The sequence below is a fragment of the Dermochelys coriacea genome, chromosome 10 (genome assembly GCF_009764565.3).
Source record: "Dermochelys coriacea isolate rDerCor1 chromosome 10, rDerCor1.pri.v4, whole genome shotgun sequence".
Classification (NCBI taxonomy): domain Eukaryota; kingdom Metazoa; phylum Chordata; order Testudines; family Dermochelyidae; genus Dermochelys; species Dermochelys coriacea.
In genome coordinates, this window is record NC_050077.1 from 42131247 (window position 1) to 42150546 (window position 19300).

Sequence of the window (19300 nt, forward strand, 5' to 3'; positions counted from 1 at the left end):
TCTCTTGTTACTTATTAAATCAATCGATTCTCTATATATCTTTAAGATAGGTGGCAAGATAAGAGGAGCAGCTCTTGTATACAAAGAAAGAGAGATTTCCTGGCTGCTTTGTCCATCTTAGGTCATACCTGTATATTTTGTTACCAGTCCCTGACGCACGTGCCCCCCCAGTTGAAAAGTAATGGGGGAGTGAATGCTGTTGCTGGTCATTATGTCTCAAACGGTGAATTTTAGCAAATGGCTGTGGTGAGAATACTAATGTACACAGCAAATCCAAACACCCTCAGAACGTCAGGGGGTTGTTTTCTGCACATTGTGTCCTATTTCCATAGATATAGGCATGACTGATCATGCAACAGAGGTGCCCTCATTACCCTCCAGTAATGAAACTGTTTATGAGTAATGAGGACATCTCCATTGTACCTCATGGAGATGTGTATCTTGGATAGAAGCACATAGTTTTTTACTTGGTTCCACAGGTGAAGTTAATGGGATTAGTCTAGATTAGCACTGGTGTAAGTGAGAGCCAAATTTGGCCCTACGGCTCCTTCCCCCTTGACACCTCTGCCAACCTCCCCTTCCCTCCTCTTCCCCCAAGTCATAACTTCTTCTGCCATCCTCTCTCCTCCCGACACCATTGTTGCTCTGGCCTACCGCATCTCCCCAAGCTCCCCTTGGTGGATTCTGGATGTTGTTTCACCCACCTCCATTCCTGAGTAATAGAAAGGCCTTCTTGCTTCTTTCACCTTCACTTTCAGAATGGCAAAGATCCTTGCCCTCCCCTCTGGAGTGACTCAATGGTTCCACAAACCTTTTTTTAACCTCTAGTGTAGCTCTCGAATCCACTGCAGAACACTCTCTCCTTCACCTCTGGAGAGGACCTTGCCATATGCTCCAGTACCGTCCACTTCATGTCGTCTCCTCCTGCTCCAGCACCCTCAACTGCCACTTCACTAGCTTTGGGCAGGAGGTGTGGAGTGAGAGTGACAAGCCATTGGCTGAATTTAATCAATCATGTGACATCATATCCATGTATTTATTTGGGGTGCTCTTAAAGGATCTCAGTGTGTTTCAGAGAACTATTTCTTTATTAGCTTCTAGTGACACCATAAACCGGAATAATGGAGAGCCAATGGTTTGTCACCAAAACCCTGAGATGGTATCTCCTTGTCTCAGTGTGTTAAATGTTTGTTTTATGGGCTTTAAAATGTAATAGTAGGTTAGCAATATGGGGGTAGGAAAGCGCTCATTCCAGTTTGTCATGGACAGGTGTCTACATCATAAGTTTACTAGCTCCTTTTCTGGCAGTCTCAGCAGTGAGGACAAGGATCGAATGGGTGATGGATTATGAACTAACCTATCACCCTAGAGATGGTTCCACCAGTGCAGTTTGGAGGAAGCTTCCCCTGCAGCTGCCAATTGTACCTCTTCCACAGTTTATAGAGGACTTCAGTTTCCAGGACTCTGTCTGCTACCTTTCATGAGTCCTGAGCTCACTATCAACATGATGCTTGCATTTATCTGTTGCTGTATTCGTAGGTGCTGCAACTAAGGGTTAAAGTGGTTTCAATCATATACAGCTTTTACAGTTTGGTTCAATGGCTCTCAGCACCCCCACTGTAAAAATTGTTCCAGGACCCCTGGCTGTACTGCAATCTTTAAATTATGTCATATGTATGGGTGTATACACACACACCACATATGTTCATGCAGTATCTCTGTGATCATTTATAGAACCACATGATAAATAATCTGCCACTTTTACTGCCTTCCCTGCACTCTGTCCACTAAAGCCATCTCCCTGGGACTTATTCCAATACCCTGGGGAGCTCCAAACAGACACCATTAGAAAAAGCAATCAACTTGGAAAACAAAAGTTTCCTCCCTCCCCTCCCCACCATAATGACATGTACTTGGAGCCCAGGATGAGTTAGATTCAGTACTACAGCAGTAGCAGCTTTTCTGCACATAAAAATATTATTATGAAGTCCATTTACTCATAGGGTAGATGCTACCATAATACATAATACCAATAATGGCCATAATAATAGCTTGGTGCTCTCAGAGTTGATTCCCAGGCCTTCACACTTATTTCCAGTCCTGTAATGTCCTCAAATAAAATGGTCATGACTTCGAAATTCTCAAGGTATAGAAGAGCCATTTAAAGACATTTTTAGAGGTTTTAATGCTCCCTCTGAGCCTGGGACTTAGGACTCATGGAGAACATTTTTCCAAAGACCTTAGCACCCTCAGTGGCAGACTGATTTACACATTTTTGAAAAACTGGTTCTTGGTAACGAGACCACGATTCAGCAACGTACTTACGCACCTGTTTAATGTTAAGCACAGCATCAAACCCACTGAAGTTACTGGTACTTAAGCATGAGCTGAAGGATGGGCCCAACAAGGAAGGGATGGAGCAGGGGCCTAGAGGTAAGCGCTGTGCTGAATCCCAGCGCATGCTTTACAGGGGCAGGGACGTTTTAAAACGGTCTTAAAATATTCCTACATATTTTTCTGTAATACGGTGCATGTCGAGAATACAGGGTGCGGGGCAGGCAGGTCTGTAATCCTGCCAGAGGTATGAGTTTTCTAATCCACAGAAACATTCCAAAATTGAGATCCCCTCCCCCGCCCGCCTTGCTCAAGGAAAGCTCACAATCTCCGCAGCTAGTTGCTGGAGTATTTCACACGAGTCAGTCGGTGTAGCCACAGGCTGCGGGCGTGGGGGGAGATGCTAGGCGAAAGCACTGCCGAGCGAGGGGGCTGCTGCGGCGGAGGCAGCATATGCTGTGAGTGTGCACGGCGAAGTCACTCCGCCGCTGGCTGCATTTCCTCCAAGTCAGAGCTCCGGAGACCAACACATCCCGCTGCCCTAGCTCGCCGGAGAGCTGAATACGCCGCCGGTGACTGGCAGCAGCAGCCTGCTGGGAAATGTGGATGCGAGCAGCTGTACAGCTCTTCTCAGGGGAGGCGGGGGATTCCCTCCTTCTCTGCCAGTTATCACCGGTGTGCAGGCTGCCGCCTAGTCCCGCACAGCTTGCACGGGCGTGGCCTTTTCCCGATTTCGTTTTATTTTAAATAAATACAAAAGGAAAGGAAATAAAGAGGGCGGAGGACTTAGACCCCCATGTACAATAGAGAATACTCTCCTCCCTCCATTAGCGCACAGGGCCAAATTCATCCTTGCGGTAAATCGTTGGGCTGCAAAGACAGGGCACCAGGGGCAGTTCGCAAATCTACCAGTTTAGAAAAGCTGGTGTGGAAACCAGCCACCCCGAATATCCTCCATCCATTAGCGCACCTGACCAAATCCCCCTCCCTAGGAATACGCCTGGCTGTGTCCTGACCCCACGGCTTCGGCATCCCTTCGGGGCGGTTCAGTGCAGGGCTGTGCAGGGAGAGAGGCTCTCCAGGTCCAACTGTCAGTTTCAGCACCTGTCTCCTGGGAGACTCACTGGGGTGCGATGCAGAGTCAGCTGCCCCCTGCCAAGGGGTTTCCCCATGTCCCAGGGAAAGCCCAGGCTTTCCACCCCCTCCCGACATCAAACCCAGCCTGCCTGGTTCGGGGGTGCTCTTCGAAATATAGCTTGGATTCATGACCGCTACAGATCCAACCCCGCGGGGAGACAGTAATGTTTACAGGACTAAGGGGAACGCAAGACAAAGGGAAGCCTGAAGCCAATCCATGGCTTGCCGGCGTGTAGAGAGTAAGATAGGCTTCCTTCCAGCCCAGCCTACGATCGAAACGCCGGGCATCCCTCAGACCCTCTGCTTTGCATGCAAGCATGTGTCCAGCACGCCAGCTTTTCAAGGTGAACTGGTCTCGCTTTAGCTTTGCATTTTCCGCCTTTCACCGAAGCCACAGTGTTTTCGAGAGCAACACTGCAATGACACAGTCTCAACTCCAAGAACGAGGGGAAATGAACCTGTGTTGCTCTTTTTAACATTTGTAATTCACTACCCCTCAGTAGTTTCCTCGGAAACTAAACTACAATAAGCCTTCTCAATGAGCTAAGAGAACCCTGGTATCCCGGACCAGGAGCAGCGCTGTAGTACCCAATCCGAATGGACATTGCAGGCTGCGCTCAGAAATATTCCAGTGTCCATCTAGCTACACGCCCACTGCCCAGCCAGACGTTGCCCTTTTAAGAAACCGGGGTGATGGCTCAGGTAGGCAGAGCCTGTTTGCAGTAGTTGCTCCTATGGCAACCCAATTGAATCAGATAGCCTCATGAATATTCCCAGCCCCAGCAGCTGCAGGAGGGATGAGGAGGGCAGTGATGTCAGCAAGCCGGGGATGCTGCAAGTTGCGGTTAATTGTGTCTTAGTGGCTGGGGGGTGAGGAGCGGAGGCTCCCGGGGGGGGGGGGGGGTGGCGGCTACCCCTGGGTGATGTGCGCTGTGCCGGAGCCGCAGCCCGTTCGCAGGCGGCATGGCCACGGCTGCTGCCGCCGCGGGGCAAGCCCGGCGTGCGGCTCTGACCTAGACTTGCCCGGCGGCGGGGCTCCGGGCGGCCCGGGATTGCAGTGACCCCGCCCCGCGGGGAGCAGGCAGCAAGGAGCTGAACCGGGACTGGGCTGCCGTCCCCTGTTGCGGACGCGGAGCTGAGCTGATGCAGAGCCGGTGGCTGGCACGCTCCGGCGAGGAGATGACACGCCTGCCACCGGCCCCCCCTGCCCGGTGAGCTGGGGTGCGGGAGGCCGGGGCCCCGGGGCGGAGCAGCCGCCATGGATAAGCTGCCCCCCGCCATGCGCAAGCGGTTCTACAGCCTGCCCCAGCCCGGCGGGGCCAAGGCGTCGATCATGGATGAGGAGGGAGACGGCGACAAGGACACCCGCTGGCGGAGCATCCGCCTCAAGCCGCTGCCCGTGGCTGGGAGCACCCGGGGAGACGCCGGCCCGGAGCCGGGCGCCAAGAGCAGCACCAACGGGGACTGCCGGCGCTTCCGCGGCAGCCTGTCCTCGCTGGCCAGCCGGCACCTGCACGACGCGGCCGAGGGCAGGCGGCTCATCGGGGGCGAGGGGGAGGCGGCCTCCCCCGGCGAGGAGCGGAGCCCCCCGGGCGGGGGGGAGCCCCAGCTCCCGCCGGCCCCCGCCCGGTCCCCCCCGCCGGCGCCGCAGGCCCTGCCCGCCTCCGCCTCCATCAAAGTGGAAGGCGGGGCGGGGGGCGACCAGATCACCCCGGACGAGGAGCTGCGGCTGGGCCAGGCAGGCTTCATGCAGCGCCAGTTCGGGGCCATGCTCCAGCCGGGGGTCAACAAGTTCTCGCTGAGGATGTTCGGCAGCCAGAAGGCGGTGGAGCGGGAGCAGCAGCGGGTCAAGTCCGCCGGGTTCTGGATCATCCACCCCTACAGCGACTTCAGGTACTGAGACCCCGCCAGCCCAGAACCCCTCCACCAGCCCAGCCCGCGCGTTGCCTCCTGCCCGTCCAGAACCCCCCCCCCCTCCGCCTGCTGTGCCCCTCCCAGCCCGGAGCCCCCGCCCGGAGGGAACGTTCCTGGTTAGTTTCCCTGTCGCTGGAGCTAGAGGACACAGTTGTTGCTGAGCAGCCCCAATGCCAACCCGCTCTCGTATTCCGCGGGGTTTATTTGTTTTAGAAAAACTTTCCCCTCCCATCTTATTTTTGACTATATTTCCAAATGTATCATCAGCTTCCACCTGCGTTAAGGGCCACTCCACAGTCCAGCGTAACTGGGAACCTGCCCTCCATCTGATACACAGCTGTGGTTAATTGGTACCTGTAGCATGTTAAACTGTTCCTGCCTCTCCACTTCCAGCCCTAGGGTCTGTTTTGTTCATGTTCTAGCTTCACTGTTTGCTGTTGATCCCTAGATCGTTATTCTCCCACCCTCCAAGAGTGGAGTAAGGATGTTGCTGCTACTCCATAGGGCTACTTACTGCAGCACTACTTGCAAGGCATTTGTATGTACAAGGGATAGCGCCATTCATTAAGCAGAATCCTAGCCCTTCAAAGAATGGTTAAGACTTTTTTTTGATGCATATATAGATCCTGTTTGTGGAACTAATTTGAATGGGGTTAGGCAGCCTGGTTTTGCTACAAAACTGTTCTCACTTTCACTTAAGTGGCGATCTTTCATTGTGGGTTAATGAGAGAATTAACTTGTAAGCAGTAAAGCCAATTTCTTTAATGCTCTCTGTCCACAATGTTTGGGTATTTTGGGGTGAACGGATGGCTACTGTACAGGCAAGTGTTCCTCGGTGCAATATGTAAAGTACTGCAGTCAGTAAGGGAGTACATAGTGCAAGCAATGTCCAAGGTTTATTGCTTCGACATTAATTACAACAGGCTTATACACTATATTAAAATTCAGTGGTAGCTCTCCATACAAATACATATCACAAAATGCACTGCTGACCCAGCACGTAAGAGTTTCCAATAGTCACATCATCATATTTAGTCCTTGCATGTATAATCTCCTTCATGCACTGATTGAAAAGGATTTAAAAAGATGTCTCACAAACACAGTAGAATGTGAGGGGTTGACTTGAAAAACAATAATTATGTGGCCTTGTCTACAGATCTTTGTCTTATCTGCCTCTGCCTGGATGTAAAACTGAACCAAACCTCTGTGTCCTCTTAGGTTATTCTAGTGAACTGTTCTCTGGCATATAGCATCTTAAAGGGTTTGTTTGGTTCTTAGTGCATTGGCCATCTGAGTGGACTCCATCCAAAAGTAGCCTAGAGTTTGCATGTTTCACTCATACTGTGAATTCATCATTCTCCCCTTCTTTCTTTAGGGATAATTTTTCAGCATAGAACCAGAGTGTCAAACTCCAGTACAGAGATGTTTGTAATAGTAGCCAATGTGCCTCTCATACAAGATGAGATGTTCCTATTTGGCTAGAATTGCTAAATTAGCCAACACTTGCTGCTTAAAATAGAGCAACACATTATGAGGTAAGTTTTTATTTCTGAGGTGCTGCAATATATGGCCATTCACAGTATCACACACAGGAATAAAACATGCAGGCAAGTTAGACACACCCAGACCAAATGATCAGGCCAAGTCTGTAACATGCAGTAGGTCTCTTAGTCACATGCATGTGTGTGGTTTGTTAGTATTAATAATTAAGTCCTTGCCTGATGTAGCCTTGTGTTTGTGCAGAGATATAGCGCTGGCTGGATATTGTCCTCAGGTGCAAGGCACTCTTGGTTTTAAATTCCAGTTAAGATGATCAGCTGTGGCTTTGTGTTCCCTTCTAACCTTATGCTAGTAGCCTGGCACACAATATACGCTTTCTCCCCACAGTTGTATTGGGCCTGCCACAGATGGGACAGCAGCATTGGTTGTACAATGGATGTTAGTGAAGGGGATGAAGAGAAGGGGAGGCGATACTGTATTTTATGGCCATTGCCTGTCTTCCCCCCACTGTTTTCTCCCTTTCCCTGCTTCTAGGTCCCTTGAGAATATCCCTATGAAGGTGATTGCCACTGAGAGGAAATGTGTAGACTTCCCTGAGAATACTGACTGTGGCCAGTGTTTGAACTGAAGGGGGCAAATTTTCCCTGATTTTGTTGCTGAAGCATCCTTCTTGGGGGCAACTTAGTTCTCCCTTTTATGGATGACAATATTTTTGGCCTCTGAAATGCAGCAGATTGCAACAAATAGCAGGTATTATCAAAGTACTTCCAAGGGCTAGGTATCCTTGAGCCAAAGGACTTTACTTCCTCCATTACAAACACTGACTGCTCCTAATCAAAGGCAGGTACAGATTCCATGCTGTTAGGACAGTATTCTTTGTTGCCCTGTAACTGCATTGTCTCCAAAGTGCTAGGGGAACATTTTGTAATGACAAGGAGGAGTTAAAGACTAACAGATTTATTTGGGTTCAACCCATGGGGTTTTTTTACCCACGAAAGCTTATGCCCAAATAAATCTGTTAGCCTTTAAGATGCCACCGGATTCCTCATTGTTTTTGTGGATACAGACTAACATGGCGACCCCTCTGATATTTTGTAATGACTACACAAGTTCTAGGGCAATGGAGAATCAGGCCCCAGATCTTGTTTCCTGCCTCTATGGGGTAATCAGTTTCACTGTTGAGAGTAGCTCTTGCACCTGCAAGACAGAGATCTGGAAACTCATTGCTGTTGCATTAGACAGCTGGGGATATGAACCTGTGGGCTGGATGCCTCAGTATGTCGAGTCACTACTATTGAGCCTGATTCTGACCTGACTTACGTTGGTGTAATTCCACTTGCTTCACTGGAGGTACTCCTGATTTACAATGGCATGAGGGCAGTTCCTGTCGCAGTGGCACAACAGGTGCTTTCATCATAGATTGTCATTAAAGAATCCGTTTTACACCTAATATGGTTAATTCAGTGGCAAATCTATGACCCCTCCAACAGTAAAATGAGTTAATACGGATTAATACTCCATTGATCCCAGCTTCTAGTTCTTTGCAAGGGGGAAAGAAACTGAATGACCTCTACCAAAATCAACTCCAATGCCCTAAGTATGGTGACTAATGAATGGGCTAATTCTAAAAGCACTTAAAAAGTGATTTAACCAATACACTTTCTATTAGAAAGTGCTGTTACACTGGGAAGCATACCTATGTATTAGGTACCAGAGTTTATTTGCATTCATGGTTGATTGCACATCAGTGCAGATTCAATGTATGTTTCCTAAATCAAGATTTATGTGAAACTTTGAAAGCTTTTTCAGTGGCTAGATAAATAGATTCATAATTTCTAACTTGGAGGAAGCACTGATCCAGTACAATTTGTTTTAGATAAAATAACAGGCAAACGATAGCTTTTTATTTGTGTTCGAGTAAAGGATATTGGGGGTATCTGCTCTCTCTGTGATCAGGAACTGCTTGCAAAGTGGGTGTAGCATGCTGCTTTTTAGAGTGAACTGAGCCGCAAAAAATGTCAGGTGAAATGTACAAACATCAGGAACTCTTAAGGAACACAGTTGTTTTCATACCTGAATGTGGGCCCAATCCCCCAAATACTATCAGGCGTAGTTCTTTCTACTGTGGAATGAATAGAACTGCTTCCAGTAGTACACACTAAACCTGGTTGTCTGGGCCCAACTAGAGGATGAGAAACACAAAACCCATGACTGGGTTTGAATAGACTTATTGATTTGTGAAGGACTCCATGGGGCACTAGTGGATCTGTGCTTATCCACTAGTGGATCTTTCCCTGTTTATCTTTTTATTAATTGTTTTGCTAAGATGAAAAACCATTTGCAACATGTACAGCAATACCCACTGCCTGTGTCAGTTCATCAGGCAGTTATTGTCATCCCTGTTCTGAATCAGCAATGGTATGCTCATTACCTGCTGCTGTAAAATGGCTCTTAGTGCTACCTCTCTGCATCATTTTATGCCTGCCCATGTTCTGAGACCACCCACCATAGTGAACTCTGATCTTGTGAATTGCTTGCTACTCTTAGTGAAGTGGAATGGAAGCTGCACATTGTTTCAATGTCTCTCAGAATGCAAATTGGGTGAGACTTCTGTTTAAAGTGAGAGGTAGAAAAAGTTTTGCCTGTCAGTAAAAATGTCAATCAAAGACACAGGTTAAACACAGGTGGTTCAAACACTGGAGTCTCTTTTCTTATTTTCAAACTGATTATGCTTGGGTTAAAACTGGTGCTACATTACTAATTGTGAGATGGTTTCACTGAGCACCGTCCTGCCATCCTTACGGAGGCAAAACTTCCCATTGAATTCCATGGGAGTAGTACTCTAGGGCAGTGCTACTCAAAGTGTTGTTCCACAGACCAGTGCCAGTCTGTGAGCCATCGGCTGTTGGTCTGTGCGCACATTGGAAAAAAAAATTGCCAGTCCTCCACATCAGATAGCTTGAGAAGCACTGCTCTAGGGCATTTAGTAGGAATGGTTCAGGGTGTCACAGCTTCAGGGAAACTGCATCTGTATTCCACCTCCTCCCCCTATCTAGCCCAGGAGTGCCCAGTCATATCTCAGTTTTCTGCTGTCACTGGTCTCTGGACAGGGACTCTTGACCCACTCCCTTCTGATTGGGGATTTTTAAGGCCACAGAGCTCCCTGCCATCCACTGAAATATCCCCAGCAAGCCAGTCTGCTTAAAGGCCAGCCCTGTGTGTTGCTTTCTCTTTGAGTATGACACTGTTTTTACCTTCAGGCACAAGTTACCACCCCGTTCTTTCTAAGCAAGCACATTCTTCAGGTAAAAGCATTACAGAGAAAACATAAAAACAATAAATGGATTTTAACACATACCAGGAGTCACCCATGAGTCTTATGGGGCCCTAGTAATCCAAAGTCTTTCCAACACTTCTGCAATGGTTCCGCTCCGCCCCCTTGGACAGAAGGCCCTGTTTGCTGGATCAGAAAGCAGGCCCTGCATCAGTTTAAACCTGGCCTTTTTATATGAAAAGCCCTTTCTTTGTTTGTTGGTCTCTGGAAAACCCAGTTGAACCAATCTATGCAACGAGGAAGGAAACCCAAGGAAATGATACCCCTCTGGAGGTGTTTATAACCTTACTGATTCACCTGTATCATCCCCCCACTTTTTGTTGTTCGTGGAGGAGCTGTGATAACAATCCCTGTCCCCCAGTGGTACATTATACACTTAAAGCAGCATGGTCCCAGAGAAATTGCATGGGGTTGCAACATCTGTCACACCAGGGCCTAATCCAAATCCTGTTGAAGTAATTGGAAAGGCTCTTCCTGACTTCAGTGAGTTTTGGCTCAGGTTCCAAGAGAGGAAGCCCAGTCTTATAGTTGGCTAGTCTAGATTCAGGGGATCAGAGTTCTATTCCTGCCTCTTACTCTGTTTGTGCCCCTGTACAAATCACTTAATTTTTCTGTGCCTTAGTTCTCCATCTATAAAATGGGATAGTAGCTCCCTGCCTTACAAGGGTGTTGTGGTGATAAGTGCATTTGTTTATGAGGAATGTTCAGATACTAGAACAAGCACCATTTAAAAAAAATAGTGCCTCTATGAATCAAACGCTGCAGCTTATTACCATAATGACAGGGCAAGATTTGGACTATTACCATAGAACAGTGGCTCTCAACCCTTCCAGAGTACTTTACCCCCTTTAAGAGTCTGATTTGTCTTGTATACCTCTAAGTTTCACCTCACATAAAAACTACTTGCTTACAAAACCAGACCTAAAAATATAAAAGTATGGAAGTAATTTGAAAGGCTTCACTATTATTATACTACACTATTACTACACACACTATTACTGAAAAATTGCTTACTTTCTCATTTGTACCATATAATTATAAAATAAATCAATTGGAATGTAATATATATATTGTACTTACATTTCGGTGTATAGTATATAGGGCAGTATAAACATGTCATTGTACGAAATTTTAGTTTGTACTGACTTCGCTGGTTGTAAAACTACACAAATATCTAGATGAGTTGATGTACCCCCTGGAAGACCTCCGTGTACCCCCAGGGGTATGAGTACCTCAGGTGGAGCCATAAAATACTGCCATGATTATGTATATATACAACAACAAAATACCAATGTATGTTGAAAGAATGTTCCTGAGGCTGCAAATTCAAGCCTTAAATAGGAAATGCCGGCATTTCAGAGCAGCATTCTGCTGCTTAATGGTGAGACCATCCTTTCTCTTCCTGCAGTCTCCTGCCTCATTCATCACACACCTTCCAACTTCTGCAACAAATGGGGCAGGGGTCTTACTGACAACAGTCTCCTTCATTACACAGGTTTCAGAGTAGCAGCTATGTTAATCTGTATCTGCAAAAAGAACAGAGTACTTGTGGCACCTTAGAGAATAACAAATTTATTTGAGCTTCTCCAACGAAGTGAGCTTTAGCTCACGAAAGTTTATGCTCAAATAAATTTGTTAGTCTCTAAGGTGCCACAAGTACTCTTGCTTCATTACACAGTCATCATTCATTCCTATAGTGGATTCATCCTGTGCACTGAGTGAGGCAGGAGTCATGTGGGAAAAATAGCATATGCTCTTGTAATTACGATATCACAATGCATATATACAAGGGGGTTGAGTTAAGGCTGTACAGGCAATCTTAATTTGGGAATTTCCTGTCTTTTGAGTGCTTGATTTTGCAACCTTAATAACATTCTTTTAAAATAGTTTTGTGTGTGTCATTTCCTAGTTTTTAAGTTTGTTTTTTTAAAAACACAGAAATTCCATCACATAGCATCATAATAGCACACATGCAGATCATCAGTAGGGTTGGCACCTTTAGATCCGCCACACAGAACTCTGCCACTTGAGCTAACAGAGTGACAGAGAGCAGCAGTAGTCAGGGTATCTATGTAGACCAGCACTAAAAGGGCATGAGACACACACTATGGTTTTCACTGCTATTTGGTGACAACAGGGGAAGATGAGACCCAGGAATCTTGAGTTCCATTCAAGGCTGGTGTGTGTGTGTGTGTGTGTGTGTGTGTGTGTGTGCTCTGATGGGCATGTGCTCTTATGCTCATTTTCCCTAAGCTTCCCCCTCTAACCGGTCCCTGTATCAGTCCTGTCTCTTTCCCACCCCATCCTAGCCAGTTCCAGTCTCCCCTCCTCAGACTTCTTGTCTCAATCTCCTTGCCCAACAAGGCCTAGTCTTATGGCTCTGGGCACCCAGTTTGAGTCTCCCCTGCACTCCCAGTCCCTGCCTGTCTATTCTTAGTTCTCCCCGCCATATCTTTGTTCCAATTTTCCTTACCCAGTTCCCCTCCCTCTGACTCCTTATCTAATCTATCTCTTTCACCCTAGTCTCCACCAATGTCCCCTCTGCTCATGGTCCCCAGGCCCACTGACTCACAGTCCCAATCTCTCTCTGCAGGTTCTTCATCCACTCTGTGTCATCATTGTTCCATCCTGGCTCCTTGACTCAGGGCATGTCTTCACTAGCAATGTTAAAACGCTGCTGCGGCAGCACTTTAATGTGGCTGTGTAGTCCCGGCACCAGCACTGGGAAAGAGTTCTCCCAGCGTTGTAAAAAACCCACCTCCATGAGGGGAGTAGCTACCTGCATTGGGAGCAAGGCTCCCAGAGCTGGTGTACTGTCTACACTGGCACTTTACAGCGCTGAAACTTGCAATGCTCAGGGGGGTGTTTTTTCACACTCCTGAGCGAGAAAGTTGCGGTGTTGTAAAGTGCCCGTGTAGACAAGGCCTTAGTCTCTTTGCCCAGCAAGTCCCAGTCCCCCGCCCCCGCCACTTTTTAGCTCCTTGTCAGAGCCGTCTCCACTCCCCGCACCCTCCTTCCCACTTTTCTCAATCCCAACCCCCTTGCCCACCAATCCCAGTCTCCCCCTTTCCCACAACTCCTCATCTCATCTCAGTCTCCCCCCTTCATCTACTGGTTCTCAGTTTCCCCACTTCCCATTTCCCTCTCCCACTCCCAATCCCTTTGCCCCAGGAATGGCAGTCCCCTTTTCTCCCCCCTACACCGACCTAAAAGTGGAATTCTTTTTATAAAGACCAATTTTTAGATAAACCCTTCTACTTCTTGATTGCTGGAGCCAAATAATCTCAAGACATAAACCCTCCAGATTACACATGTCTATAGAAGTGAAATCTTCATTTTGCTAGGATGAAACAGGTTTGTTTTTAGGGGAGGGAAAGTGTGTTTTAAAAAAGTATTACTGGTGAGCACACAGAAAAATATACATGTAAATATTTTCAGTGTTACAAACAGGCAGGGCTCTGCTGTGCAGGTGTTTTGCATTATACAATAGTATACACTATATAATAGTATACATTGTTTTGCATTATACAGTAGAATGTGGTGCAATAAAGTAAATAATATCGCATCAGAATGCTTTCAGAATACAGAAATCAGAATGCTGTCTTTCTAGAGATCAGCGTCATTTTAGTTTGAAACTACTGACATTTGTGTTTGTTTCTTATCAGTTACTTATTAGCTAAGCCACAGAATTACTCAGACTGCTGTTGGGACCATCATATCGGAGCTCTCCTCTTTCCCACATCATGCATCTCTCTCTCTCTCTCTCTCTCTCTCTCTCTCATTTTTAAGACATGTTAGTGCCAAGGCAGTTACAAGTCAATCAAATTATTGTTGGTTCTAATTGGCACTCTAACAAGCTGTTAAATCATTTTACTTGCAGATGACTGTCACTCAGAAATAAAGGTGTCAAATCCTTTCCCTCCTTTGAGAACATCAAAGAACCCATTTCCATACATATCTCTTCCCACAGATGAGTGTAACTCTGGGAACTGGCTTGTTGGAACTTGAGATTCAACCCACAGAGCTAAATGAATGATGGCTGCACAGAGGGCCTGTATAACCGTGTTCCAGTCTGGTCCCTTGTGTGATTGTACAGTAGGAAGGGTGCAGCTTTTATACAACATGAGACTATGGAGAAGATTTTCAAAGATGGAAAGGGGAGTCAGATGCCCAACTACCATTGCTTTTCAGTGCCTAACTGTCCTTTGTGCCTGTGACAATCTCTTTCCTGATCTGTAATATTATCACCCTTTTAGTGCAGGTTATCTCCTCTGCCACACCCCTCATGATACTGGGATATAGCAAGGCTACTGAGCATCTGTCAGTAGAGTCGACTCCGCTTTAAGCTATTTTAAGAGATGTTTTATGTAATGGCATTTCAGTTCCTCTCTCTAGGCATTCATGTCCATCACCATAGTATCTAAGCACGTCCCATTCCCATTCTCTATTAAATGGCTCAGCTTGTAAGTCAGAACAAGATTTTCCTAGCTAGCAACATTGAAAGCTCATCCTAGTGCCTCCAAATCAAAGCTGCCTTTTCTCTGCCCCGTATACAACAGGCAGTAGGAAATATTCTGGAATCCTCGTTGAGGTGGCCAATTTTGCTGGTGATACATGAAGCAGAATAGAATACAGCTTTGCTCTGCACAGATGTATGGGCTCTGCATTGCTGACAGCATTAAAATGTATTGTTGTTTTTTTGGTCAGCAGACCAAGTGGTTAGGATGTTGAGAACATTTAGGAGGAGCAGGTGTGTGCCGGACACTAGCCAGGTGCCATTCTAGTGTCCCTTTTCTGACCTTGACCCTAGTTAATGCTTAATCCTTCATTTCTTTGGAGTCCCTTTACAAATGCAGTATATTTGCCCCATGCAGTATATTCATGTCAATCGTGGCCATCCTGTGCTTGGCATTAGCACCAGAATGTAATACAACCAGACAGTTGCTCCTATTAGGATACCACATGCAGCAATGGAAGGATGTGTCAATAAGAGAGAGGCAGATGATGATCCAGAAGGGAATTACAAGGTCAGCTCAAGGGACCATCAATCTGATATGATATGGTCCCAACCAAGCCCCAGTGAGGCACATGAGTTAATCTCATTTGCGGTGCTTCTTCCAAACGTGCTAACTGTTGATTTAAATCTTTGCCACTTTGGAGGGACAGGATGCCGGTGTTTATGCATCTATTGTTAAGGAGCTTAGAAGCAGGAGAGGATCTGCAGGTTGCCAACTGACTCTGGGCAGTGAAAGGTGCAAGAGTTTCCCCTCTCCTCTTTCACAGCTGTGGGTCTGGTTTCTGTGATTGCACAAGTGCTGGCTTTACTGGCAATGGGTACCTCCCCTTCTTTGCACTTGGTACCTTGTAGCTCTCCTTTCTACTCAGAGCTGCTCTAATGTTGTTGTAATTTGACAGACATTTATGCCCCCTGCACATTTGGGGGATGGGAAACCTGGTGAAGTATTTATAGATTTGTTGAGGGAGAAAGAAATCTCTTGCAAAGTTATCAGCACTCCAGAGCTTGTGAAGGAGATAAGAGCTGCATTCTGAAGACTTGGGGACTCCATATTAACAAGTCTCTTACTTCCACCCATCACATCACACGTGATTTCATAGCCAGGCACTCATTCCCCACAGCACTAGTATCACTGTTGCCCAGCGCAATGTCTTGTCTGCAAAGAAACAGAGTGCAGTGATGGCAAGGGGTGGGTGGGCGTGCAGGGTGTTGAAGCCCCTATTTATCCATTGGCTCATTCTGAGAATTCAATCTCCGCTGTTATGTTAGTGAAGAGATTGCAAGGAAGATGCCAAACCCTGGGGGTGCAGGATGAGAGAATGCAGGAGCCGATAATGGAGGTATTAGAGCTCTGCAAAGAACCAGATGTTGCATTAGACACAGAAACAGCACGGGGGGACACTTTGCAGGCACTGTCAGGGTTTGGACTGGCTCTCCCAACAGACAGAATGATAACAGGCTCAATACTGACAGCTGGCTCCATGCTGTCTCTTCACACAGAGAAAACCCTTCACTAAGCACTGATTCCCAAGACTTGATTTCCACCACCTGCTAGCTTGTATCGCTTTTTCCAGTGTTGTAACTCCACTGACTTTAGTAATTTACACTGGTGTCAATGAGGAGAGAGTCGGGTACCCTCCATCCACAGTCTTTAATGAGTTGTAGAGAGAGGAAGGGCTCAGTATAATCTGTGGCCATATTCTGTTCTCACTTACACTAGTACAAACCTGGAGTAACCCCTTCAAAGTCATTGTGTGTGTCCCAGGGTAACTGAAGGATCAGTAGTCTCTGGAGAGGAAGCATTATCTACCTGTCAAAGTGCAATGTTGGGAGGTGGGAGATCTGGATTCTGTACCTGACTGTCATAAATTCATTGTCACCTGGAGCAAGGCATTCTTTGTGACTGGAGAAAGTCACTCTTTCTCCAGCTGTATAACGTGGCTAATAATACTCAGTGACCAGGAGAGTGGTTTGCAAGGCTTAATCTTTTGTAAAGCTCTTTACTACCCTCAGATGGAAGGTGCTAAAGAAGGGCAAAATAGACTTACCTGCTCTGGGATCCATTGGTACATATGGTATGTGTGATCTATCAAAGGGTTTACAGGGAAGGGTTTACAGGGAAATCTTGGAAGAATTTCTGTCTTCTGTCTTTGAAGATGTGGGATACACTCCTTAGCCTGTTAATGGCACAGGCCTGAATGGATCTCCACACTGCTGGCTGATTTCTAGAGAACTGGTTCCTTTGTCCTTACCTTAATGAGACAAATTTGAACAGCACCAAATCAGAAAAACAGAATCCAAGAATAACTTCTGTGATTCTACATTGCTTGGCATGTTTTTAAAGCTAGATTAGACAAACAATCAGTAAATGTGCCATAGGGACTAATCCTTCATTGGCAGGGAAAGCGGCTAGAGGAATTCTCTCTCTCAGTGGAAGGTGCAGCACCTTGGGAAGGATTGGGGATGCTTCCAAAATAAAATAATGCTGTGCCTTTCCCTTGTGCGCAATGTACGCCTCAACATGGAACACCCTCTGCTTTTGGAATCGCAGCCTCTTGGTTACAGTAAATATGACCCGATGGAAGGCCCAGTCCCAAGGTTATGCGATCTGACCTTTTTGGGATGTGGCAGGCTTGGAAAACATCACCTGGTATAATCTCCTATGGAATAACCTTTTGAATGATCTGTTGTGATGCTGGGCTTTTAGCTCAAACATGAATGTGCTTCGGACAAAGTCTGTCCTGATTACGCTCAGGTCAGAGAGTAGCTGAGGTGCTTGTTCCCTGCTTGAGAGCTGGCACAAAGCAGCCTGAACCAATGACACATGCTTAAAGGAAAATCCAAGTATGGGGGTGTCCGTAGGCTGAACACTGACTGTTTGTTTGAAAAGGTCTGGTCCTGAGGATTTACAAGGCCCTATGCAAAGTAATGTGCGGGGGTCCTTCTAGTTCTTTCACTATGAAGGCCCCCTGCTACATCTCTCTGTACCCATGATATCCCTCCTCTCCTGCCTGTCTGTGACCCAGCACTTGAATGGGGTGAATTCCTCCTTGTTACTGTCCATGAGTCTTCTGTGACCACCCATCCCACTGCATTGAACAGGAGGGGCAGCCTTCCAAGCAGGGGTGGTTAAGCCGGTTCTGTGGTCCGCTAGTACCGCAGCAATGGCACTGGCAGGTTTGTGTATGGTGTGGGTCACTGAGTATTTGAACAGGGTTCTGGAAACCTGTGCCACAAGCGGAGCCGTGCAGTGAAATTTGCACTGCAGGCAGCGGAGGATTTGCCTTGACATCGTCTGGCCTGCTCTGAGATCTGCAGACAGTCAGCAGACCTGTGCGCACATCCAGTATCTTCAGCTTTGTAGAATTAAGGCTTAGCTTCAACCTAAGCTAATGCAAGCTGTGCCCACCCCACATAGCTGGCTGCTGTATGGTTTTATGTCTGTCTAAGCATTCTGGCATGGGGCGGATGTGTTATGTGTGTGAATGACTCTGCTTTGGAAATTAATACATAAAATCGGGGGTGAAGCTAATAATAATACACTGCCTCATGAGCGATGGGGATGTGAGAAGCACAAAGCAGAGGCTTTGTCAGGCTCCTGTACTGGGAACAACACTTCTCCTGCTATCAGAGCATGATGGTTCTCAACCCCAGCTCCACATGGTAAGAGCTTGGATGTCCAACCAGTGCCTGTCTCCTCCCACAATCAGTGGACACACTAGAGATTGCAGTGGAGCTTCTCCAAAACCCAGTCTCTCAACCACAAGAATAGCTCAAGCTGTACTGAAGGTTAGAGTGCATGTAGGTGAACAGGAAATGGGCAGTAGAGGTACAGGTGCCTGATTCATCACTAAGGAGTGAAGGAGACATATAATCTCTATCCATGAACACAAAACTTTCAGAGAGCTTGAGAAAAGTCATCAGTGCCTCCAGACCTCTGGAAGGTGACCCGCACAGGCTCTGACCTTGGCAGGCTTTATAGGGGTATTGTTTTCCTAAGGATGAGTGCTCTTAAACAATTTCTCCAGTGTAATTGGCAGAAATCTACTTTCCCAAGCAATATCAGGTCAGCAGTTCTTCTTTGTCTCCTGAATGAGACATGCCAAGGCATGCTGGGTAAGAGTGACATGAAATGTTCCCTAATCGTTCATTCAAATTCTCCTTGACTAGCGTTAGGGGTGGTCTTTCTGCATTCATTCATGAGTGCCCTAGTGAATTAGTTCACTGGTGGGACTGTTCACTGAAAGAGTGAATGTTTGTGGAAATTGGTTATTCTTCACACCTGAAATTTGATTTGAAGGGTCGTGATCCAATCATGGAACACTATCATACCAGGTGAGTTATATGCCAATCAAAATGGTTTAAATCTTGAATTTCAAATCTTGAATTCTCACAGCTGAGTGACAGAGCGTGTGTGAGTGAGAATTCTTCACAAACCTAGTCGCAGCAAGCTGAGAAAGTCATTTGCTCCTGAACAGTTCGTGGAAAAGGTGAGTGGCGCCATTAATCAAATAAACTATTTTGGTTTGCATTAGAACTTTAGAACACAAAGATACAGGCCACCC

At 46.8% G+C, this 19300-nt stretch overlaps 1 protein-coding gene across 3 annotated transcripts in view; it reads left to right on the forward strand.

The window, feature by feature from the left end:
* Nucleotides 1–4396: 4396 nt before the first annotated feature.
* Nucleotides 4397–19300, forward strand: part of HCN4 (hyperpolarization activated cyclic nucleotide gated potassium channel 4) — a 148586-nt gene continuing 133682 nt past the window's right edge. For all 3 annotated transcript variants that reach the window (XM_038420844.2, XM_038420847.2, XM_043493869.1), the window contains exon 1: nucleotides 4397–5364. In XM_038420844.2, coding sequence (XP_038276772.1) covers nucleotides 4730–5364 — 635 coding nt within the window. In that variant the 5' untranslated portion in view covers nucleotides 4397–4729. The remainder of the gene's footprint in view (nucleotides 5365–19300) is intronic.